At 45.4% G+C, this 25,150-nt stretch overlaps 1 protein-coding gene across 1 annotated transcript in view; it reads left to right on the plus strand.

Annotated features, from left to right (window-relative positions):
* Positions 1–25,150, plus strand: part of LOC146859134 (uncharacterized) — a 2,052,335-nt gene that overhangs the window by 396,663 nt on the left and 1,630,522 nt on the right. Inside the window, exons 36-38 of the mRNA XM_085649806.1 lie at positions 401–574; positions 17,226–17,266; positions 23,750–23,772. Coding sequence (XP_085505932.1) covers positions 401–574; positions 17,226–17,266; positions 23,750–23,772 — 238 coding nt within the window. The remainder of the gene's footprint in view (positions 1–400; positions 575–17,225; positions 17,267–23,749; positions 23,773–25,150) is intronic.

Below are 25,150 nucleotides of genomic sequence, written 5' to 3' on the forward strand. Positions count from 1 at the left end.
AGACCGCTGGCACCCGCTGATCTTGCACAGATTGCTGCGCTGCGGTTTGCCCGCTCCACCAATCCCCATTGCTGGCAGTCGCCACTGAGCGACAGTGGTAGTAGACCTTACTGATCACTATTTTTACTTTAAATATTTGCCTTAATACCACCTATCGACTTCAGGGGCGTAACTGTCAATAGTGTATCAGGTGCAGTGGCACTGGGGGGCGGGGGGCAGGGATTTTAGGGGGCCACTCTATTCTAATTTGGACTGTTTGTGGGCCCATTTTCTCGTGCTTACACCAGGGCCCATGGCTCTCCCTTGCTACGCCACTAACTGACTTGGCTGTGCTAGGATATATTAAAGAAGAAAGAATGCCTCCTCCTTCCCCTTTGAAAATGTTCCTTTTGTCTTGCAGCCTCTGGAGTGCAGAGGGCCGGTGGAGAGCTGGCTTCCTCAGCTCGTTAGCAGCGTGAAAGGCGCTCTCCAGCGGCACGTGCACGCAGCCCTGGGATTCCGGAAGCCAGACACACAGAGGGAAAGAGCCATCCACAGCGCCGGGGCCCGGCGCGTGCTGATTCCCAGCACGCGCGTCTCCAAGGAGGACTCTGCAGCTCACAGAAGTAGGCATTTAACATTCGCTTTTTTTTCAATGACTATAATCAGAGCCTAATGACTTATCTGGGATCCCGTAACTACAGAGAGCCACGGCATGAATAATACACACAGACGATGCTTGAATACTCGGGTGCAGTCCTGAGAGTAATAGAAATTACACTTGGGTCAGAGCTGTACAAATGTAATGGGGCTCGTTCAGACTCTGTGTCACCAAGAGCGCCTGTGCAGCCCCTCGCTTCTGGGAACGCACTCTCTTGTGGTTTTCGAACGTACGGAGGCACGTTCTTAGATCTAACTCACGCTCCAGCGGCAAACAGAATAAAGTGCAGGATGTCTGATCACATCGAGATGTAGGTCCCTGATCTCAGCCTCTGCACATGGGTAAACATTGCATCCTCTGCACAACTGTGTTATTCCATCTCTAATGCGCAGTAGGATAGAAATAAAAGAAGCAGACATTGACATATCCATTAGGTTGGGCGCCGGCTCCTAACCTTTTGGCTTTGCCAATGCTTGTTTTATTTCCATATTATGTTTGTAAATCGTCATCGTTGGCCCTCACCAATATAGAAAAAAAGCCTTAAATCAGATACATTTTTGGTCGCACAAAGCACACATCTCCAAACAGCCTCTTGCGTTAAGAGAACTACTTTTTGTGTGGATGTGAAGGAGCAGACTGCTATCACCCAAAGTGACATTAGCTGATAGCTGAAATGGGCTGACCAGCTGCCCCGTGTTGTATGCTGAAGTGGGCAGAATTAAAATGTGAATGGCACAACAACAGACCAATGCATGAGTAGCGCTGACGGAAAGACCCTATAAGCAGTGCTTAATTTGTAAATGAATGAAGTCCGTGACCTGTGCAGTTAAATGTTAGTGCACCGAATAGCAAGGCTGCCTAGTGTTAAATACACCTCACGCCTCTTTAATTCACGACCTTGCACTTTCTGTCTTGCTACTCATATCTCATTCCTTATGATCCCTTTGAATATACCTCTCTTCAAAAGTTGGAAGCCGGGAAACCTATTGCCGCATTGTGCTTGGTTCCTCTTAACGTTGTAAGAAACAATTGCCTTTATTTTACAAGACTGCCTTTTCGAAACTTTGTAAGCCCTGAGGATATCTGTCTAAAATCTGTCTGTCACATCTTTTGAAGGCCTTAGAACCTGGGTTCCCTAACTTGGATACCACTATGTACGAGCAGTCAACACAAATTGGCCTCTCCTTTGCTGCTTATGTGCATTCAACCAGCAAACTGGTAATCGGCATCACTGAACCTTGGTCTTTGGATAAACCTTGTAATGCCACAAGTTGTATTTGAAGGGCAAAGCCTGCCAGATTATAAAGGTATCTGGGTAAAATAATGTAACATGCACCTAATCTAAATGGGAACCAAGTACATAGTGTTTTTCCCTAGAATCCGGCAGTGGACTAACACTGAACACACTCTTCCAAGACATGCGGTTTCTCGGACAATTCTTCACCTTAGGAAACACTTGCATTCACCGTGCATGAATGGAATGCTGTGCACACCCTGGATCTCATGGGGTGTTCACCTAGTCAATGGATAATGCCCCTGTGCACTGAATTGCTTTTTAGGTCTCGCCTGACCCAGCGCATGCGCTGGTCTGGCGAGACTTTTTGTGAGGGTTCAAAAAAGTGCTACCACTGTAGCCTAGAGCTACAGTGCATGTGCGCGCGCCTCACTTTTGCGGCCGCTTTGTTGTTTGATCGGAACGCGATCACTTTCACTTTCGCGGCCGCTTTGATGTTCTTCGTGAGCCATTTTTAGGTCTCGCCTGACCCAGCGCATGCGCTGGTCTGGCGAGACTTATTGAGAGGGCTCCAAAAAGTGCTACCAGGCCAGCCTAGAGCTACAATGCATGTGCGCGGGCGCGCGTAGCTCTTTACCGCGATTACTTTCGGTTTCGCGGCCGCTTTGATGTTTGATCGTGATCACTTTCACTTAAGCGGCCGCAGGGCCGCTTTGCATAGCCAATAGGTCTCGCTTTTGGGACCTAAGTATTTAGTTATGGTTATGCAACTGTTGCACGGCTAAACACTTATAAGGTCCCAAAGGCGAGACCTATTGGCTATGCCAAATGCTTGTTTTTTCTCCAGTTTATTACTTCTATGTAGTAATGGTAGCACCCGTGCGTCGCCATTACTACAGAGCAGTAATAAACAGAAACAAGCATTGGCATAGCCAATAGGTCTCGCTTTTGGGACCTTATAAGTATTTAGTTATGCAACTGTTGCATGGCTAAACACTTATAAGGTCCCAGACCTATTGGCTATGCCAATGCTTGTTATGTCTTTTTATTGAGTCTCCTGAACACAGTCGATTAACAGCTTCCAGTGTGATGATTTTTCCATGCAACAGCATTTCCCAACGACCGAGAGACCAAGAAATGATGGGCTGTGTATTGACTTTTTTATACAAGTAAAGTGATCCCACGTGCAGTCTATATGGCTCATTATAACAGTTGTAGTTATAGTTACTGTCCTGCTAGCTAGGGCAGGGAATTCGTTTTAGCTTGCACAAAAGCTCTATTTCCATACTAGTTGTAGCTACTCTTAAAAAGCCCAACGAGAGGTGGGTCTGTGTGTGCAGTGACTTCTGGTTTTTAAGTATGCCGGGTCTGGTGGCTCAGTGGACTAATGCGTCTGCTGCAGGGGCCTGTGTTCGACCTCTTGGTCACAGGTTCAAATCCCGGCGGGTCCACTCAGCCTTTCATCCATCTGAGGTCGATAAAATGAGTACCATTGAGTTGGGTAACAATAAACATCTGTTATTTAGCGCCAAGATACCCGTAGTGGTGAACGTGCGCTTTACAAATACACACGTGTTAAGTATCACCCTTACTTAGACATTTAGAGTGGAAGGAAATGTCCTCCCTTCTCTGATGGATGTTGGTATGTGGGTACCAATGTTTGTAGCAAAACACGTAGAGCCTTCCATTTTTTCCTGAATCTAATGGCGATGATAATTTTATCTCATGTGGGATTACAGATGCAGTCGGTAGGCTTCAACACGTTGAAAAAGCTGAACAGCATGTCTTGCCTCTGACTGTTAGGTTCTGGGAGTTAGAGGGGGGTCGAGTAGAGATTAAGTCAAATCATGTCAGAAATATGAGAATATAAAAAGCAGGAAGAATCTCTATTTTACTGTTAAGGTGTAGTGTTGTGGCTAAATTGACCAACTAACGGTGCGATTATGTTTTCATCACTTTATTCCCAATTCCTCACTGAAATTGGTCATATATATAATGTAAATATGTATGATATGCAATGATATAGAAACTGACTGTACAAAGAGCCTCCAGTAGTTACATATTCTATTCTCTCCATCACATTCTGCAATCCTGTGTCTATCGAACCTCATGCAAATTATACTGTTCGATGTATGTTGCAAAATGGGTTCCGCCCATTTAGTATGCCTGGATTTTTTGCTTTTTTGAGCACCCAGTGTTGGACTTGGCCCTTTTTGCAGGGTCAGCCTAAACTTTTTGCCTTTCTCCTAGCCTTTTTTCTGACATGGTGTTGGTGGTTTTAGGACCCTGGGCACTTTAGCACTGCTGTCCAGTGTAAAGTGCGTGTGCGCTCTGTGTTACATATGGTAAGATTGGTCTACACCTGTTTGGCCTATTTAATTTACCCGTCAATCCCTTGTAAAGTGGTATCTCTAATATCCAGGGCTGGTGAATTAAATGCTACTGGTGGGCTGGCAGCGCTGATTGCGGCACCCACCAAAGTAGCCTTTAAAACCTATCCCAGGCCTCTGACATTGCAGGGCCTGTGCGCGCAGTGTTACTGCCGCTGTGACGTGGCACCTAAAGTGTGTGCCACGTCTGTGACCCCCCTTTTTCCTGCATGTCAGTCACCCCTAAGGTAGGCCCTAGCTAGCCCTATGGGCAGGGTGCATTGTAGGTAAAAGGTGGGACATGTACCTTCAGTGTGTGACATGTCCTGGTAGTGACAAACAACCATTTTGGTTTCTCACTACTGTGAGGCTGCCCTTCCATAGGAATGCACTGTGGATTCCCTGATAAGTGTTTCAGTAGTAATTCCTGATATGAGAGGAGCAGCGTGGTCAAGTTTGGTATGTTTGGAATAGTAATAATAAATGCTACGCAGTGGTGTGCGCAGATTTATTATAACTATTTTAGAAATGCCACTTTTAGAAGTTGGCATTTCTGTGTGCTATGTGTCTGCCTGATGTGAATTGCATGTCTGGCTTTTGAGTGACAGGGGCTGGTGAGGTGTGTGTGGCTCCAGGACGGGCAGGGTGAGTCAGCGCTAGGCTGAATGGGACAACTGCATTTGGAATTGTGGGAGGAGAAGTCCCTGGTCCCTGAATAGGTCTGTTCATAGCCTGTACAATGTGGTCTGTCTGATCACCGAGCCCCACCTGACAAAGGGGAAGAGGAGCCCTGTAAACAGAGTGCTCCAGAACCCCCCAGAACCTGTTGGTACTGGTTCCCCCAAGCCCTGTGCCAGCGCAGACAAAGGAGAAATGTAATATAAATCTAGGGGCTGTGACCCCATGAAAAGGTTGTGTTTTTGTGCTTCCAGCTGCTGGGCCCCAGGAGGAACTGCCACGTGGGACTGCCTCCCTGCTCGAGGGTGCTGTGTGCTGGCCTGCCTGGGCCCACCCTTTGCCCCCTGGAACTTTTGGGCTAGAGCGCCCTGTGTGCGCTGAAATAACTCTCCCAGGACGGGGAGAGTGCTGGGGCTTCGTAGCGCAGAGCTGCAACCCATTTAGAGGGAATCCCGACGTGGTGATTCCGCCCGCATTTTTGCTGATCTGGTGCCCACCCCGCATTTAAGATTATTTGAGAGCGGGTGCCCACCCCGCTTGTGTTCTTATTTAGCGGGTGCCCACCCTGCATTTGCGTGCTCTTAATAGCGGGAGCCCACCCCGCTTTTGATTTTATTTACGGGCGGGTGCCCACCCCGCATTTGCCTTTGCTTTTTGCGGGTACCCACCCCGCATTTGGTGTTTACTGGTGGGAGCCCACCCAGCATTGTGAAGAAAGCGGGTGTCCACCCCGCAATCGCGCTTGATCGAAGGCGGGAGCCTACCCCGTGCTTCGGTAAGGAGAGGAGAAGCTGCCGAGTCCGACGAAACCGGAAGACAGGCGTGTTCGCCTGACTGTGGGTGGAGTCATGGCAGAGGGCTGTCCGGAGCCTTGCAGGCTCCACTCTGAAGTCCCGTGTCCCCGGAGAGGGACTGGGTGAGGGCAAGAGAAGTAGGAGCCTCGCGGGCTCCACTTGCTGCACGACCCGCCTTCCCCCGCTTGGCAGAAGGGGAGGCAGGCCGCCGCTACCATGACCGAGAGAGAGCAACTGAGTCCCGGTGAGTGGGGCCGCCTGGGAAGCTGCACTGGGAGAGCCCGGTGAGAGGAGCCCCTTTCGAGGCACATTGTCAGTGCCAGGTTTTCCTGAGCGATCCTGCAGGAGGGCGGGCTACTCCAACGTTGGGGGCATTGTTGTAAAAGTCCCGGAATGGGACTGAGAGGCCGTTGTGGCCAGTGCCTGCATTTATTTTCCCAGCTGCACCACCAGTTAGCGGCAGCTGCAACGTGGAGGCACATTTGTTAGAAAGTCCCAGTGGGGACTCAGGAGGCACTGTAATGCCAGTTTTTGTTTGCCAATTTCTACAGCTGCACCGCCCTAACTACGGGCAGCTGCAACGTTGGGCACAATTGTTTGAAGAGTCCCAGTGAGGACACCAGAGGCACAGTTAGTGCCAGTGCCATTATTTCTTTGGGAGGCATTTTGGTTCTTGAAGTAAAGGCGTGAGATACACTCCCCTGCCCCAGCGCTTTGCGCACTTTGCCTCGCTGCATTTTCAGCTACGCCCTGACACTTGGGACATAGGGCATTTGAGCCCCAGAGAGAAGGCCAGTTGGCCTGGGGTCAGTTTTGTGATTGGTAGGGTGCAAGCCCTAATGTGATGCCCCTTACACAATGTGTTTATGCTGATGATTTATGCACCGTGATTTATGCATAATGTGTTTATGCTAGTGAGGCCTATTGCGTAATGTGTTTATGCTTATGAGGTTATTGCATAATGTGTTCACGCTGGTGACGCCTAATGCATAATGTGTTTATGCTATTAAGGTTTGGGCCTAATGTGTTTTATGCCTAATGTCATGCTATGATATTTTAGGATGGTGTTTAATTCTAATGTGATAATGCTTAGGTCGTTATGGTACCAGTAGTTACTGGTTTTGTTTTATATTTACTACCTGCATTGTGAGGTTCTGACAGTGGCCCGATTGGCCCTGTCTTGTATATAATCCCCTGTAAATATTGCCTAGTGCCGGTTGGCACAGTGTATATGTGTGATTATGATCTAATGTGTTTTGGATAATACAAAGGCTATTTTTTATATAATCTTGTGTGGAGTTTCTTTTGGGATGTTACTAGTGTGTTGCTGCTGTGTGAGTGGTTTGCGCAAACGCTTTACACATTGCCTCTGGGATAAGCCTGACTGCTCGTGCCAAGCTACTAAGGGGGTGAGCAGGTGTTATCTTCAGCGTGTAACTCCCTTGCCCTGACTGGAGTGGTGGTTTCTGCCTGGCTTTGGCGCAAGCCCTAGCCAACCAGAAATCCCGTTTCTAAAACCCTTTTGGACTTTTTACTTTGGATGAGTTTCACCTATTGTAATCACACGGTAAATGGATTGTGCATGTTTACCATTAGTGTCTACTAGCGTCCACCTTTTAAGATAAGGCTGCCGTGAAAAACTAGAATAAGGGGCGCTTTGTTGGTTACACATGAACATGTGCATACGAGCGTGCACATGTGTGCGGTCTGCACATGTGAGAGAACTGTTGTCCAAGTGTGAGAATACTATGCCCGGTGACTGGCGAAGAGGGGACTCTGCAGAGTTAGCTATAGACCTGGGGTAGGTCTTATAATATTAGTGGGCATTCATAGGGAAAGTCAGAATGATTTAATGTTTTGTCTGCAGTGACACTTTATTATACATATAGGAGGAAATCTGCTTTAGAGGGAAGTTTCACTTCTTTTAGACCTATAAAGTCCTGTGAGGTATGAAACTGGGGTGGAAAGTGTGCACCTAGTTCCTATTTTCAGGTCCCAAGACCATACATGTAGACTTTATAGGTCGTTCAGAATTGTCATATTTCTCTGGCTCACTCAGGGTAACAGCCCAGGCCTTTTGACACCGTGCTGGGCCAACTTTATTTCATTTCTCCCCAGCAAAGGGAACAAAGGCTGACCCGCACATAAGGAGTAATTAACAGTGCTTTCCTCAGTTCCTGAGGAGGAAGGGGGGAGGAAGAAAATCTGCATCTGGTAAAATATCCTATCTCACTGTATCAGACCTGGGGACAGCCTAGGCCCACAGGATAAAGAAGGAAGCTCAGACAAATGGAGCCAACACAAGAGGCTGCTCCTCTTTGAAGTTTGGTGGGAAAGGCCCTGGCAGTGATGTCAATGAAGGGAAGAGCTGAGGTCCCAAGAGCAGATGTGACCATTGTCTTCTGGATGATGTCATCTTGAACTGTCCCAGCATGCTGTGCAGGAGGATTGGGTAGGGTTGGAGAGGTATTATGGCATCCTAGGATTGGCATGGGGTACCTGGATTCTAGAACCTTCTACCCCCTTTTAAAAACTCCTACATCTGATAGAGACATCTAGCCGCAGATTCCTTAACTTTGAATTCTCCCCAGGGCTCTGACTACATCCGGAATTTTTTCAGCAGTACCTCTGTGCGCCGGGATACGGCGTCATTGGGCTCCACGATGATGTCGACTCCGGTCACGAAGTCAGTGGAGCCATATAAGTTCCCTCCGGCGTGCAAAGGTCAATTTCTTCTTTTCCGTGTTGCAACTCGGATCCGGAAAAGCGGTTCCTTAGGCCGTTTTTGGCCTACTTCGGCAGTTTTCTTTTGTTGGGAACAGTGTGCCTCTTTTCTCCATGTCATCCGGCTTTAAGCCTTGCGAGTCCTGTATTCGGCAGATGTCAGATACAGACCCGCAGTTTTGGACTTGTCACTGCCTACGGTGCAGAGGTCTACCGACCCTCCGATTTATATTTTATTAGGGGCTTGGGCCAAGCCTGAGTCATGAGTCTCAGTGGCTCGGGATATCGCTCGCAGACATTTGCCTGCACATGGGGGCCCAGTTTGTCTCCATAGACATCCTTCCACTCGTAGCCTAGTGGTTCAGGCTGCAACATCTTCACATGATGTGGATTCTGTGCCTAAGACTCCAGTGAATAAAGATTCTAGGAGTCAAGATGCTTGTGGCAAGCACATCTTTGCTTCTGCCAGCTCTGCCTTGAGATCCACCAACACGTCCTGTGTGCTGGGAGGTTTTTCCCAGGCTTTGTGGGATTCTTTGCAGAATCTGCTGAAATCTCTTACAGATAACAGCCGTTCTGAGGTTGGTGTCTGATAAAAGATGGTCAACAGGCAGCTAAGCTTTCAATTAGGTGTGGCATGGACACCACAGATTCTTTAGGTCGAGCCATGTCACAGGCAGTGGCGCCTCGGCGTCCTGCTTGGTTGGCAGCTTCAGGTTTTTCAGATGCTGTACAGTCGACTTTGATCGACTTGCCATTTGATGGTGCCCATCTCTTTAGGGCTCAGGCTGATGCGGCATGAAGACGCCTCCTTGATAGGCGAAGGAATCCAGAGTTGTAATTCATTATTTTCTGTTTATATGCTATTTGGCCTATACTTGGATTGTATAGGTGATGCATGATCTTTCTATATCAGGGGGTTAAGCCTTGTTAGGGCATTGTCATGTCCAGTTTTGGTGTACCGGATGGTGTTCCTGCAAGGAGCAGATGTTTTTGTTTCAATACCGTTTTTATTGGTGTTTAAAGGAGGGTTGTGTTCACACTTCTTCTTTTACCTTTGTGGATGAGCTTTACGCTCATGCAGTGTATTAAAAGAGAAATGTCTTCCGGTTGGGAAGCTTATCTGTTCACATGCTTCTTTGAAGCAGCTCAGTATGCTGAATTTGCATGACATCTGACCTTTAGTTTCTCTTATGTAGACATATCGTTATGTCGATTATGAGACCTAGTACATAGGGTGTGTATCTATTTTTGCATATACTCTGTTTTTCCTTGTCAAGATGATCAGCACAGTCCTTTTTCGCTATTTAGGCGATCTGCATGCTCATTGTGGCTCTATGTTTGTATTCAAAGGCTCACACTCTTGGTAGGTTTCCTCCTTTATTGGAGGATATATGTAATTCCTGTGTTCAGTTTTGGAACATGATGGATGTGTGAACTCTGTGTCTAAAGTTATCTAAAGTTATCAAAGAAGCAGTTTCTGAGAAGACTTTGCCTTCAGACTGTTTTCAACCATGCCTTACATATTAGAAGAATTTTAGGCTTTCTTAAAAGCTCTTATTCTTCCTCTTTATTTACCTACAATATTTGTGACATGCATTATTCTGTCTGGAGGTTAGTTGTTACCTGTCTTCTTGAGGACATTTGTTATTCTTTTAGGATGCATCTGTCATTCTCTGTACTCTACAGTCCTTGAGACATCATGGTGTGAGCATATGATCTGTTGCTTCTTGTAGGGGCAAGTGTGATTGTTTGTGCTTGCTGCTGGCAAGGGTTCTTCTTTTTATGATTTCTTTTAGGTTGTATCGATATTTTAAGGTACTTTTGTCTGACAGCTTTTTCTTTATGCAAGTCACCTACGGTGTTTTATTGGTGCGATATTCTTTTCAAGGATATACCGTATGGTGTTGTTGGGGTGGTTTTTCGTTCCGTTATCTGTTGTAAATACAGAGTATACATAAGTTTGTGCATATGTATTACATGTGCTCGGATATAGTTCGTACATATATATATATCCGCAACAACACCAAGTCATCTACCCGCCCTACTTACCGGGATTCCTACTGCATCTTGGGATGTGTAGTGCACACGCCCGGAAAGGACTACAATCGGTAAAGAAGGACAATGTGCCTGGGGGCGGGGCGGACTCAAACCAATCGTTTGGGGGCTTAGACTACAACACACGATGGGACCTGCTACTCCACATTAGATCCCTGGCGCTGAAGAAGGCATATGTGATGCCGAAATGCATTCGCCGTTGAGGAAGCCTGGAAATGAAATAAAGCGGTCTCCCTGTTTACCTCACCTGTGGCCTCTAGTCTCTTCGTGTAGGAGATTGTTTGGCGGATTTTAGCGCGCAGCCAGTAACGCGCTCTGGAGGCACCTGCATCTCGAAGTGGCCTTGGTCTAGCTGGCACTGCTGTGGCAGACTTTGCAATTTTCCAGGGTACTGGATCACCAAGGCACGCCCCCGGGTCCAGGAGAGGATGGAGTGGTGACAGAGTTATCGAACTCTGCCCTGGGCGAGATAGGATTTCCGGTCTTGCCCCCGCTGCAGTTTATCCTGTGCCGTGGAGGTTGATGCGGTTTGGGGACTCAGAGGGACAGCTCAATTTACACTGCAGGCAGGGGAATTGGCCAGTTTCCATTGTGCAGCCAATATCCGCAACAACACCAAGTCATCTACCCGCCCTACTTACCGGGATTCCTACAGCATCTTGGGATGTGTAGTGCACACGCCCGGAAAGGACTACAATCGGTAAAGAAGGACAATGTGCCTGGGGGCGGGGCGGACTCAAACCAATCGTTTGGGGGCTTAGACTACAACTCACGATGGGACCTGCTACTCCACATTAGATCCCTGGCGCTGAAGAAGGCATATGTGATGCCGAAATGCATTCGCCTTTGAGGAAGCCTGGAAATGAAATAAAGCGGTCTCCCTGTTTACCTCACCTGTGGCCTCTAGTCTCTTCGTGTAGGAGATTGTTTGGCGGATTTTAGCGCGCAGCCAGTAACGCGCTCTGGAGGCACCTGCATCTCGAAGTGGCCTTGGTCTAGCTGGCACTGCTGTGGCAGACTTTGCAATTTTCCAGGGTACTGGATCACCAAGGCACGCCCCCGGGTCCAGGAGAGGATGGAGTGGTGACGGAGTTATCGAACTCTGCCCTGGGCGAGATAGGATTTCCGGTCTTGCCCCCGCTGCAGTTTATCCTGTGCCGTGGAGGTTGATGCGGTTTGGGGACTCAGAGGGACAGCTCAATTTACACTGCAGGCAGGGGAATTGGCCAGTTTCCATTGTGCAGCCAATATCCGCAACAACACCAAGTCATCTACCCGCCCTACTTACCGGGATTCCTACTGCATCTTGGGATGTGTAGTGCACATGCCCGGAAAGTACTACAATCGGTAAAGAAGGACAATGTGCCTGGGGGCGGGGCGGACTTAAACCAATCGTTTGGGGGCTTAGACTACAACACACGATGGGACCTGCTACTCCACATTAGATCCCTGGCGCTGAAGAAGGCATATGTGATGCCGAAATGCATTCGCCGTTGAGGAAGCCTGGAAATGAAATAAAGCGGTCTCCCTGTTTACCTCACCTGTGGCCTCTAGTCTCTTCGTGTAGGAGATTGTTTGGCGGATATATATATATATATATATATATATATATATATATATATATATATATATATATATATATATATATATTCACAGAAAAAACCATAGGTTTCAGGCACGTTATAGTTAGGAATTAGCATTTAAAAAACCTCAGAAATTCACTGAAAAAACCATAGGTTTCAGGGGTGTTATAGTTAGCTGGACTTTTCACTTGTACAAAACCATTGAAATTCCCCCGTTATAGTTAGTTCAGCTAACTATAACTCGGGCGCCCGCAATGCACTGCTGATGACGTCACATATTACATCACTCATGACATGGTCAGTGACATCACTCATGACATCACTGATGACATCTCAAATGACATCACTGATGACATCACTGATGACATCATCCAGTGAATGTGTGTTTTTCTGAAAATTAAATATGTTTTATATATGTATATATCAAGGTCGATGGAAGAATAAATGGGTATATAAGTGTCTAAATGGATGATTTGTTTTTGAAAAATTGATTGTGTAACTGACTGATTAAGTGTATCATAGTGAATACATGGCTTAGTGAGTAATGTTTAAATATGTAAATATCTGTATCAGTCTCTCACTTTGTGTATAAGTGGCTGCATGGGTTGGTGAGTAGCTACATGGGTGTCTATATAGGTTATTAGTTGGTTTTTTGAGTATCAGTCTGAGTGTCTGCATGGTTCGGTGGGGGGTATTACGTAGTGCATAGGTGCATGAATGAGTGACTCACTGTTTGTATGTGTTGAACACAGCATGTGTGCAGGACTGTATGGGTGGATGAGTGTGTGTATGGGTGTGTTAGTGAGTGAATGACTGTCTCAATAGTGTCTTTATGAGTAACTACATATGTTTTAAACTAGTATATGTGACTATTGGTGTATATATGTGAGTATATGTGAGAGTGAGAGATTGAAAGAGTTCCTGTATGAATAAGTATGTGTTTCTATAAGTGATTGTTTAAAAGACTAAGTATGTGTAAGTTTCCGTAGAAGTAAGTATGGTGGTGTGTGTATAACTGTATATGCAAGTAAATGTATGTTTGATTCTTTATTAGCATGAGTGACTATGTGTGTGAGTAACTCTATGGATGAGTGGCATTGTGTAACAGGATGTATAGGTGTATGAGTACATATGATGAGTGAGTACATGTATGAGTGACTGTATAGGACTGTTGGTGAATGAGTGGATGTGTATGTGGATCTTAGAATTACTGAAGAGGTTGTTGTAACTGGTATTGGTATGTCCATTGTTTTGAAAATTTTAGTCTCTATTTTTGAATGTGTGTATCAAAGGTTATATTAGGGTGAGAGGAGGTCTGCCACTCTATCACAAGGATGATGTCATCAGTGATGTCATCAGTGATGTCATTTGAGATGTCATCAGTGATGTCATGAGTGATGTCACTGACCATGTCATGAGTGATGTAATATGTGACGTCATCAGCAGTGCATTGCGGGCGCCCGAGTTATAGTTAGCTGAACTAACTATAACGGGGGAATTTCAATGGTTTTGTACAAGTGAAAAGTCCAGCTAACTATAACACCCCTGAAACCTATGGTTTTTTCAGTGAATTTCTGAGGTTTTTTAAATGCTAATTCCTAACTATAACGTGCCTGAAACCTATGGTTTTTTCTGTGAATTTCAAAGGTTTTTTAAATGCTAATTTCTAACTATGCCTACAGAGATAGGACATGTGAAGAAAGAAGAAAAAATGCACAGAAAGAAACAAAAGAAGTGCAGAAAGAAGCAACAGAAGTCCTCAAATACGAAGATAAGTGCAGGAAGAAGGATAACGTGCAGAAAGAACAAAAAGAAGAGCAGAAAGAAGCCTTGTTGCAAAATCATCCTGTACCCTCAACTTTTTCAGACGGATACTGGTGGTAACTGAGCCTGACTAACCAGTCCTAGAGCCAGTGCTATGTTAAAAGACACTTAGAATACAGTGAAAACACCTACATACACTAGGGAACATTATGCGTTGGGGTCCCCCTGTGATTAGCATGACCTCCTCTGTAAGCCCCTAGTATATAAGAGGGCATGGGGATTAAAACTACCTCTTAAAACAGGCCACAGGGCGTTTTTGCACACGTTAACTCAGGCCCCGTCCCCTCCCTTCACCACTGTGTAAACACGCCCTGTGTCCATTTTTAGTTGGGAGATTAAGTTCATTTGAATCCTGAGGGTCCCTGGGGTCCAACTTGCCCACTAGGTACCTCCAGTAAGTGCCACAGAGCTGCGTTGCAGAGAGGTGTAAAAAGTGGCACGGCCTGGACCACCTCTCTGCAATGCAGCTCAGTGGCGCTTACTGGAAGCACTTGGTGGGCTAGTTAGCCCCCAGGGGCCCTCAGTATTGAAGGGAAATTATATCCCCAATTTAAAACGTGCCATAGTGCGTGTTTGCACACGTCACCTCAGGCCCCGTCCCCTCCCTTCACCACTGTGTAAACGCGCCCTGTGGCTGTTCTAAGTTGAGAGATTAAGTCCCCTTGAATCCTAAGGGTCCCTAGGGTCAAACTAGACCACTAGGTACCTCCAGTAAGCGCCACAGAGCTGCGTTGCAGAGAGGTGTAAAAAGGGGCTTGGCCTCAGAACACCTGGCTGCAGCGCAGCTCCCTGGCGCATACTGGAGATACCTGTTGGGGGCGCGTTTGCAGAGTGCTGCACGGAGGGGGCATGGCCTCCTGCACGATGCCAGTCTTTTATTTATTTTAGTTTTTTAAGAAGGGGGGCTGTTTGGTTCCCCTTCTTATTCTAATTTATTGGCCCTGATGACCCCATCCCCCAGGGCCAGTCTCCTAATTATATTTTTTTGACCCCAATCCCCAGGGCCGGCCACTGTTTTTTATTATTTTTAAAAAATATATATTTATAGACACACCTAGGACATGCTGGACAAACCGTACGTACCTATCACCATGACGATTTGCGTGATATTCATTAAAAGGCGACTATGCATGCAATGAATCCACGTGGAATGTATTTACACCACTAGACTAGTTAGGTTACACAACACTGCCCTGTGCATATTACACTCCAAGGCGCATATCGCGCTCTCCAATGAATCTGTCATTGCGCACAATGTATTGCATATTATATTTCACGCCCGGTTCATCTTATATCACACTTTTTGGTGCATAGTTTATACCATACACTATATCTAGTTTTCATTTTCAATCGTGCTCTCAGGACTATGTTCTATATAACACTGTGTTCACCTACCCTTTTCACGGGCATTACATTTTGCGATAGGGGGTGGAGGGTCAGGGGGTGTTTCTGCCAAGTGAGCCCGGAGTCACAGTCACAAACGTCCTCTTCTTCCTGAATAAAAGTGAGATTATGCTGCATACTTGTTCATATTTTAAGTAGTTCGCACAGACACACATTTTAAAATCAATAAAGTTCCTAATACCCACCTTCTCTGAACAGTTAGCTTGCTGCCCCATCCACCTTCTCCCTATCCTCTGTTGTGTGAATCCATGGACTAGCCTCCTCCCTCCTGCCATGCATGGTCTGATGTGCTGCCACTGCCCTCAGTATGATGCACCAGTCCACTCCTCCTGCCCTCCATTGCCCAATTCTATGCCCCATCATTGACCTCCTGCTTAAACTCTGTGCTTAGCTTGCTGCCCCTATTCTCCTTCCCCCTGCCCTCCGGTGTCTTTGTGCATGCCCCTGCTCCATCTTTTTTGCCCACCATGTCCCATGGACCTGCCACTCCTATCTACTCTGAGTGTTCTGTTGAGCTTCCACTCCCCTCCCACCTGCCTAGCATTGTCAGATGACTGTAACCTGTCCCTGTCACCTCCACCCTGCCTGTCCACATGCCATGCCCCTATCCTCTTCCTCCTGTCCTACATGGTCCATTGTACTGCCACACCCTTCTGCCCTCCCTGGTCTGTTGTGCTGCAGCTGCTCCTCCTGCCTGCCCCGTGTGGTCTGTTGTGAGGTCCCTTCCCCTGAACTTTCTTGTCTGTGCACAGGTCCTGACCCTCCCTTCTATCCTCCATCGTCCTTTGTGCATGCCCCTCCACCCTCCTTCTTGCCCATCATAGCCATTGTGCTGCCACTAACCCTCCCACTTGCCATGCATGGTCTTCTGTGCTGCCATGGCCCCTCCCACCTTCCCTGTGTGGTCAGTTAGCTGCCCCTGACCCCCTCCCACCTTCCCTCCATGGTCTGTGTGTATGCCATCACAGTCTCACTGTTGCTCTTCATGGTGTGTCTTGCTTCTAGTGCCCATCCTGCCTGACCTCCATGGCTATCTTGCTGCTCCTGCCCTGCCCCCTTGCCCCCAGCCCTACTCCCTCCCTCCTGGCTTGTCTGTTCCATTGTAATGCCCCTGATCCGTCCCTCCTGCCCTTTATGGTCTGTTATGCTGCAGCTTTCTCTCCTGTCTGTCCATTATGGTCAGCTAGCTACCATTGCCTCTTGCCCCTCTGTTCTCTGTTGTCCATGTGCATGGTCCTGTCCCCTCCCTCTTGCTTTCTATGGATTGTTGTGCTGCACTCCCGTGTGGTGTATTGTGCTGCTGCAAACCCTGATGCCTGCCCTGCAGGGTCAGTTTGGTGCACCTCTCCATGTCCCTCCTGTCCTCTGTTATCCAAGTCCATGTCCCTATCCCATTTCCTTCCATGATCCAATGTACCATACTTGCGAACATTTTGAACTTGGTAAGAGGGAGATTTTGAAAAAAAACTGGGGTATTGATTTTCCCCTTTGAGTTACATTGAAAAAGAGGATATTGTAGACAGGAGACAGATCAAATAAAGCCCATTTGAGCTTAAAAACATTGGACGTTTCCTGGCTGAATCGGGTCTGTTGGCATGTATGGTTGTACTACCATTGCCTCTTCCTTCTGCCCACAATGGTCTATTACATTGCCACAGGCTTGAAGGAGGGTAGATTTTGTATCACAGGGGGCCCCTGGCCCGTTCTGGCCACACCTGAAGTATGAGACCCTTGTCCTTGCCCTGCCAGCTGCATTTGTAGGCCGTATTAAATTGACCAGCGGGTCCTGTGTTGCTATATAATTATCCTGAGACATCCTTACCACTCAGCCAGTATAAAACCCCTGTGTAGGCCCTTCTGTTCAATATGTAGGCCTCTTTGTTAAATTGACCATAGCTCTGCAATTTTAGTGTATAGCAGTCTGAAGGCAGGTCTGCGAGGCCTTCTGCTCCAAACCAGTAGCCCCCACCCTACCCGAGTGCTCCGTGCTCGGTATCAAAGTTCAACATCCCCCTGAAGCTGTCGACATACAGTAGGCTGCATCCTGGACTGGTACTTGCTTCCTGGGCAGGTTTCCCGCTTTTAAGGAAGTGGCAACCGCAGAGCGTCAAGTTAGGAGAACTGAGGAGATTTTATACATGAATATATTGAATTCCCGTACAATACCCATTATTTTCTGCTTGCTCTATGGAACTTACGATAAGCGATTGGCCTGAGAGACTGACCTTTTCACCCAGTCCATTGTCAGCATTAAGTGGGTAAATGACGAAATGTCTGGTAAAATCTGCAGACGAAGCTTTTGGGTAGCATACGTAGGTAGATGTAGCGTGCAAAGGAGCCCACAAAATGATATAAAAAGGGAGCACCCACAGATATCGACGGACTACCTCGCCGTCTGTATGTAGGTTAACAGGCAGTGCAGGTTTTCTCCAAGAGCTGGGAGCTCTTGTCTTCCTTTGCTTAAAATGTCTTGCTCTGCTTTGCTTGAAGTATCTTATTCTATTTTACCTATATGAAATGTCATGTTATGTTTAACCATTGTTCTCTTTACTTTTGCATTTAAAAGATTTTGTATTGTAATTGCAGGAATGCTTGCTCTAAGAGTAAACGTGAGTGTTCCTAGGTAACATTTTCCTTGGTGTAACTTGTTTCTCATGATGCATTTATAGATGTGTTTTCTCTCTCTCTCTGTCAGTACATTAATTGAGATACAGAGAATATCATGACAGCTGTATGATTATCTGGATTCTGTATTTTGTACTTTATGTCTCTATTCTGCGGTTTCTTTGAAGTTGCATCTTCTCAATAAACTGCCATTGTATTCTGCCTCCAATTCCATGTCTCATATGTCTGTTTTCTTCATTTTTGGAGCAAGCGTTCCTAGGCACCCCGGCTCAAATTAAGGTGCCCCTTTTGTCCCTGACTCACTCTCCTGCTCAGTTCTGTGGTGGCTCCCGGGGATCTGGGGACCGCCCCTAGCTTCCTTGACCCGTAATAGATCTTGCCTCCAACAGCCTCTCTTGCAAGTCCTGTATTGTTGGTTTGTTGCCCCTGCCCCCCTTTCCACTGCCCTCCATAGTCTGTTGTGCTTCCACGGCCCTTCCTGCCTGCTCAGTGTGGTTAAATTGTTGCCTTTGCACCCTCCTACCTGCCTTCAATTTTCAGAGTCCGTGCCCCTGGCCTCTGCCTCTCAACAGTATCCTAATGAACAACTAGATTGCTAACATTCTATATTTATTACAAAAGTGTGGAACGCCTGACATCATCTTGATGTAATCAAAACTGTAATACCTAGAGCATTTCCTTTAGAAATTACATATATGAGAGGGTCTTATTGGCATCAAAATTATGGTTAGTGCTCTAAAAGGCTAAAATAAGGACATATTTTCTGAGTTTTCAAATAGCGACAAAGCACTTTTAAATTATTTGTTATCTTTATGTTTTTTTATCCAGTTGACCACTTGATTAAATGTTGCACTTAGGGGAGATGATGTGGTGTTACTTCCAGAACTGCAGACTTTGCAACTGGGGAACCAGGTTGAAGTTTCTGCTTCAGCTCGACATTCTGTGATTCTGGTCAAATCACTTAGTCTCCCCATGTCTACAACCAAAATGAATGTGTTCTTGTGTGATGTAACCAATGCTCATGTAAAGCACTCCAATACCTGACAAGTCTGCACTATATAACACTGCAAAAACACAAAATAATAAGTGTTTTGCACACTTCTGTCATTGGGCTATATTTGGGCTACATCTGGGTGATTTTGGGCTACATTTGGGCTCTTTTGTCTCCGGTGGCCATCTTGGGAGATTTATTTGTTATGAAGTTTCCTAATTTCCTCATGTACTGCAGTCTCCTCAGTAGGAAATGCTTTCAGTTTTTTACTTTGATTCCATCATGAAGGTATTCAGATATGTCACACATTTGCCATAAATTCTGAATGTTAGCACTCTAGTTGCTCATTAGATCATTGTAGTAAAACTACTGCACCATGGAAGTCTGCTCCTGGTATTAAAAGTGCATGTTTCAGTCTGCATGTCAGAATTTTTTTAATGAAATAGAAGAGGATTTGAGAAGTCACTCAAAATGTGCCCTCATTTTCTTTCTTCAGCATTAATCATAATTTCTATGGCAAAATGAACCTCCTCATTGTGTTCCTTTTTAAATTAAATGTTTTAAGTGTTACCAGTTTATTCCAATCAAGATGGCTTCAGGTGTGCCATACTTTTGTCATAATGAAGACAGTAAGCGCTCTAGTTGTTTTTAAGAACATTCTGGGACATTCTGTCATTGGGCTATACTTGGGCTACATCTGGGTGATATTTGGGCTACATTTGGGCTCTTTTGTCTCTGGTGGCCATCTTGGGAGACTTATTTGTTATGAAGTTTCCTAATTTCCTCATTTACTGCAGTCTCCTCAGTAGGAAATACTTTCAGTTTTTTACTTTGATTCCATCAAGAAGGCATTCAGATGTGTCACACATTTGCCATAAATTCAGAATGTTAGCACTCTTTTTGCTCATTAGATCACTGTAGTAAAGCTACTGCTCACCAGGGAAAACTGCTGCTGGTATTGAAAGTGCATGTTTCCGTCTGCATGTCAGAATTTTTTAATGAAATAGAAGAGGATTTGAGAAGTCACTCAAAATGTGCCCTAATTTTTCTTTCTGCAGCACTAATCATACTTTTTATTGAAAAATGAACCCCCTCATTTTGTTCCTTTTTAAATTAAATGTTTTAAGAGTTACCACTTTAATCCAAGCAAGATGGCTTCAGGTGTGCCATACGTTTATCATAAGTAGGACTGTTAGCGCTCTAGTAGTTCTTTGGAACACTCTGGGAAGCTGCAGTAGAACACAAAGGAATCAACTGACAGTCTCTGCCCTTGTTGGATGTACATGTTTTACTGAGAATGTCAGACTTCATTCTCACATGACTGAGAAAGATAATGTGAATTTACAGAAAATAAGCTCTCAGTTTAGCCTATAGATCACCTTCCAAACCTCTGTGGTAAAAGCATGAGAAAATATTTTTCTCTCAATCATGATATCCCAGCAGAAGGCTTTTTCACATGGTGAAATCACCTTAGAACATACCACAATTCCTAAAATGAGTATGGTACCATCAACAAATGATTTATAATGTAACTAAAGTCTTAAAACCTTCTATTAACTGCAATGCTTTTAAATGAGGTGCTATCATGTATATTGGTCCCAAGATGGCTGCCAACACTTCTTGGATGAAGTGCTGACAGCCAATCAGATCTCAGGATGAGATGTGTGGTTAGGCTCCGCCCACATATATATATGCTTTTAAATGCTATTTTCTCAGGATCTACTGAACAGATTTACACCAAACCTACAAAAGGCACTTCCTTGACCTGAGGACTACCTCTCTGCCAAATTTCAAGTAATTCTGTTCAGCCGTTCGGGCTGTAGCTGTGTCTAAAGGTCCTATGGAAAAATGCATGGGAAAAACGCGTTTTGGGACCCCCCTTTTATCTCAGCCCCCGCTTGACGAATCCCCCCGAGACTTTCAGGGTAGGAGCGGAGCGTAGCGCCCCACCTATTTTGAAAAATTCGCGAGGATTCGTCAACCGGCGCCAAAGTTATTCAAAATAGAATGTTGCGGATTTCCTATGGAAACGTGGTCCTAACTATAACTATCTACTGGCGACCGCCAATAGATAATATATATATATATATATATATATATATATATATATATATATATATATATATATATATATATATATATTCCTTTGCCTTGTCCCAGAAAGTTGAGCTGCACTCGCACACAGAACCAAAGGTGGCAAGCCTTTATTTAAGAGTACAAGCGGCATGCTGCAGGCAATTTCAATCAGACAGCCATAGACACGACCTGCCTGACGCGTTTCGAGGGTGTGTCCCTCTTCTTCAGAGGCAATCGCGGCTGCAGGAGTGCTCCGGTTCCGGTCTCAAAGTGCCAATATTAACGCCCCCCGATGGGCGGGTCAAATGTCCTTGCCACCTTTGGTTCTGTGTGCGAGTGCAGCTCAACTTTCTGGGACAAGGCAAAGGAGCATTCATATATATATATATATAACACCAGTCCCGCTTTTGCCATTAAAAACAGGTCAGACACATGCTGGAGGTGCTCTGCAGTAAATTTTAATGCCACCATTAACACTTAAAAACAAACGCGTTGTCCTCATATAACAGCTCCTGGCAGACGCGTTTCGGCGGATGCCTTTATCAATGCCGGTTTTCAGCTGGATAGTCCAAAAGTGAGGATTTTGGCGGGGTGATGTTTTAAATGTCTGTATGGAGGAATCTCATTGGCTGACTGGTGTACCTATCGAGAGAGCACAGAGAAAGTTCCCAAAAGTCAGTACTTTTCCTCTCCCAATATGTCAATCAAAGTTCCTCTCAATACGCCCAGTGCAACGATCTAGCCAAAAAGAACAAACAGGTCCAAAAATGCGAGCGCGGTATAATAACCCGCCCGTGCATACAATTGTGCCCTGACTTAGTCAGCCTTTGTTCTGCTTGTTTCTTTAGCTGGCGTGGTCGATGGCGGTCTTCGTCACTGCTGAGCAACTCTATCAGCAGACCAGCTGCTGCTCTTTCCCCAGTGCCTACACCACAATCCAGGCTGGGGGGGCGCCGCGCTGTGCAGTCCGTGCACTCAAACCACAAAGTTTGTTGGCAATGCGCGGAGCTCCAGATCAAGAGGCGTGCCTGAATGCGGAGCCGACCTCCGCCTTATGTACAACACCAGTCCCGCTTTTGCCATTAAAAACGGGTCAGACACATGCTGGAGGTGCTCTGCAGTAAGTTTTAATGCCACCATTAACACTTAAAAACAAACGCGTTGTCCTCATATAACAGCTCCTGCCAGACGCGTTTTGGCGGATGCCTTTATCAATGCCGGTTTTCAGCTGGATAGTCCAAAAGTGAGGATTTTGGCGGGGTGATGTTTTAAATGTCTGTATGGAGGAATCTCATTGGCTGACTGGTGTACCTATTGAGAGAGCACAGAGAAAGTTCCCAAAAGTCAGTACTTTTCCTCTCCAAATATGTCAATCAAAGTTCCTCTCAATACGCCCAGTGTGACGATCTCGCCAAAAAGAACAAACAGGTCCAAAAATGCGAGCGCGGTATAATAACCCGCCCGTGCATACAATTGTGCCCTGACTTAGTCAGCCTTTGTTCTGCTCGTTTCTTTAGCTGGCGTGGTCGATGGCGGTCTTCGTCACTGCTGAGCAACTCTATCAGCAGACCAGCTGCTGCTCTTTCCTCAGTGCCTACACCACAATCCAGGCTGGGGGGGGCGCCGCGCAGTGCAGTCCGTGCACTCAAACCACAAAGTTTGTATATATATATAGAGAGAGATTAAAAAAAAAATAAGTTAGCTGGACATTTCCCTCGTACAAAACCCTACAAATTCCCCCGTTATAGTTAGTTCAGCTAACTATAACTCGCGCGCCCCCGCAATGCAATGCTGATGATGTCACATATTACATCACTCATGACATGGTCAGTGACATCACTGATGACATCACTGATGACATCTCAAATGACATCACTGATGACATCACTGATGACATCATCCAGTGAGTCTGTGTTTCTATAGAGTTTTAATATGTTCAATATATAAAGGGAAAGACCTATGGAAGAATGAGTGGGTGTATGTGTGTGTGAATGGATGATTTTCTAGGTGTGTGACTGACTCTATAAGTGAGTCATTAAATGTATCTTACTGCAGACTAGTGACTAAACTGTGAATGTCTGTCTGTTGGTGTATAAGTGGCTGCATGGGTTTGTGAATACCTATATGAGTGTCTAGATGGGTTATTGATTGGTTGTCTGAGTAGCTGTATGGGTGCCTGAGTGTTTGTGTGGGTAGGGTGTGTGTGACTCTGTGCATAGATGTGTGAGTGGGTGATTCTATGGGTGCATGGTTTTAAGAGTGCATCTGTGATGGACTGTATGGTTGGGTAAGTGTATGTATGGGTGTGTTAGTGATTGAATGTATATCTCAGTGGTACATGCGTGAGTAACTACATATGTGAAAGGCAGGGTATATGTGTGTAAGAGTATATAACTGGGTATATGTGAGGGTATATGTGAGAGTGTGTGATTGTGAGAGTGGCTGTATGGATGAGTGTGTGCTTGTATCAGTAATTGTATAAGAGCGTAAGAATGTGGTAGTATTTTTATAAGTACGTGAACTTGTGTGTGTATAATTGTATGTGTGATTAATTATTTGCATGATTGACTGGGTGTGTGAGTATGTCTATGGCTGATTGGCAGTGTCTGAGTGTCTATATAGGTGTAGAAATGCATATGATAGTCCTGTACTCAGTGACTATAAGTATGAGTGACTCTACAGGTGAGTGAGTGGAGGTGTGTTTAGACCTAAGAGTCAATGAGTGTGTATGTAGTTATTGGTATTGGAGTATCTATGGTTCAGAGAATGGCCGTCTGAAATTTTGAGTCGGTGTATCAAAGGTTATATTAGGGTGTGAGAAGATGCACTAATTTATTACATGGATGATGTCATCAGTGATGTCATCAGTGATGTCATTTGAGATGTCATCAGTGATGGCATCAGTCATGTCACTGACCATGTCATGAGTGATGTAAAATGTGACGTCATCAGCAGTGCATTGCGGGGCGCGCAAGTTATAGTTAGCTGAACTAACTATAACGGGGGAATTTCTAGGGTTTTGTACGAGGGAAATGTCCAGCTAACTATAACACCCCTGAAACCTATAGTTTTTTCAGTGAATTTCTAAGGTTTTTTTAAATGCCAATTCCTAACTATAACGTGCATGAAACCTATGGTTTTTTCAGTGAATTTCAAAGGTTTTTTAAATGCTAATTCCTATCTATAATTTATCTCTAAAGCTATGATGTTTAATGATTTTCATTGAATTTTTAAATTTTTAAATTTCAGTGTGTCAATTCCTTTAATTATGTTTTTTTAAAATACTTTTTTATCACGTTTTTTAAGCTTATTTTTTCAATTAATTCTTTTAAAAATTAAAAAATATTTGTTTTTATTGGTTTTTTAAAAAAAATTGTTAATGTTTTAAAATATAGTTTTACATTTTTTAAAATATTTTTTAAACTATATTTTCAAAACTTTCTTTTTTAATTTTTCCCCCCATTTTTTTGGGATCCGCGCACCCAACGCGTTAGGAACCGCGCACCCTGCGCGCATTTCGCTGTTTAAAAAAAAAGAGGGCCCCAGGGGGTCCTTCTGGGACCCCCTAAGCAACACTAGAGGGTCAGAGTATTTCTACCCTGCCCCCTTTACATATTTCACACACTTATTTACCTTACTTAATCAGCCTCGCTTCTACCGAGGCACCAACAGTTCCTGGTTTCGAATGTAGACAGACACTTGACAGCCAATTAGCATTTAGCGCGTGATCGGGAGGGTGCGCGCTCGGTTCGGGGAGGGTGTGCTTAGGGTGCGCTTAGGGTGCGCGGATCCTCTGAGGCAATAGATATATCTATCTTTTTTACTCTCATTTTGTCAGGAACTACTGAACGGATTTACACCATTTATGCAAAAGGCACGAGTCTGAACTGAGGACTACCTCTTTGCCAAATTTGGTGTAATTCCGTTCAGCAGTTCGGGCTGTAGCTGCGTCAACAGGTCGTATGGGAAATTGCATGGGGAAAACGCATTTTGGGACCCCCCTTTTTTCTCAGCCCCCGCATGACGAATACGAGCGGACCGGAGCTGGCCAAAAGTTTGGAAAATTTCACGAAGATTCGTCAACCGGCGCCAGACTTATTGGGAATAGAATGTTGCGGATTTCCTATGGAAAATAGGTCCTAACTATAAC

This window comes from Triturus cristatus, chromosome 3_2 (genome assembly GCF_964204655.1).
Source record: "Triturus cristatus chromosome 3_2, aTriCri1.1, whole genome shotgun sequence".
NCBI lineage: Eukaryota > Metazoa > Chordata > Amphibia > Caudata > Salamandridae > Triturus > Triturus cristatus.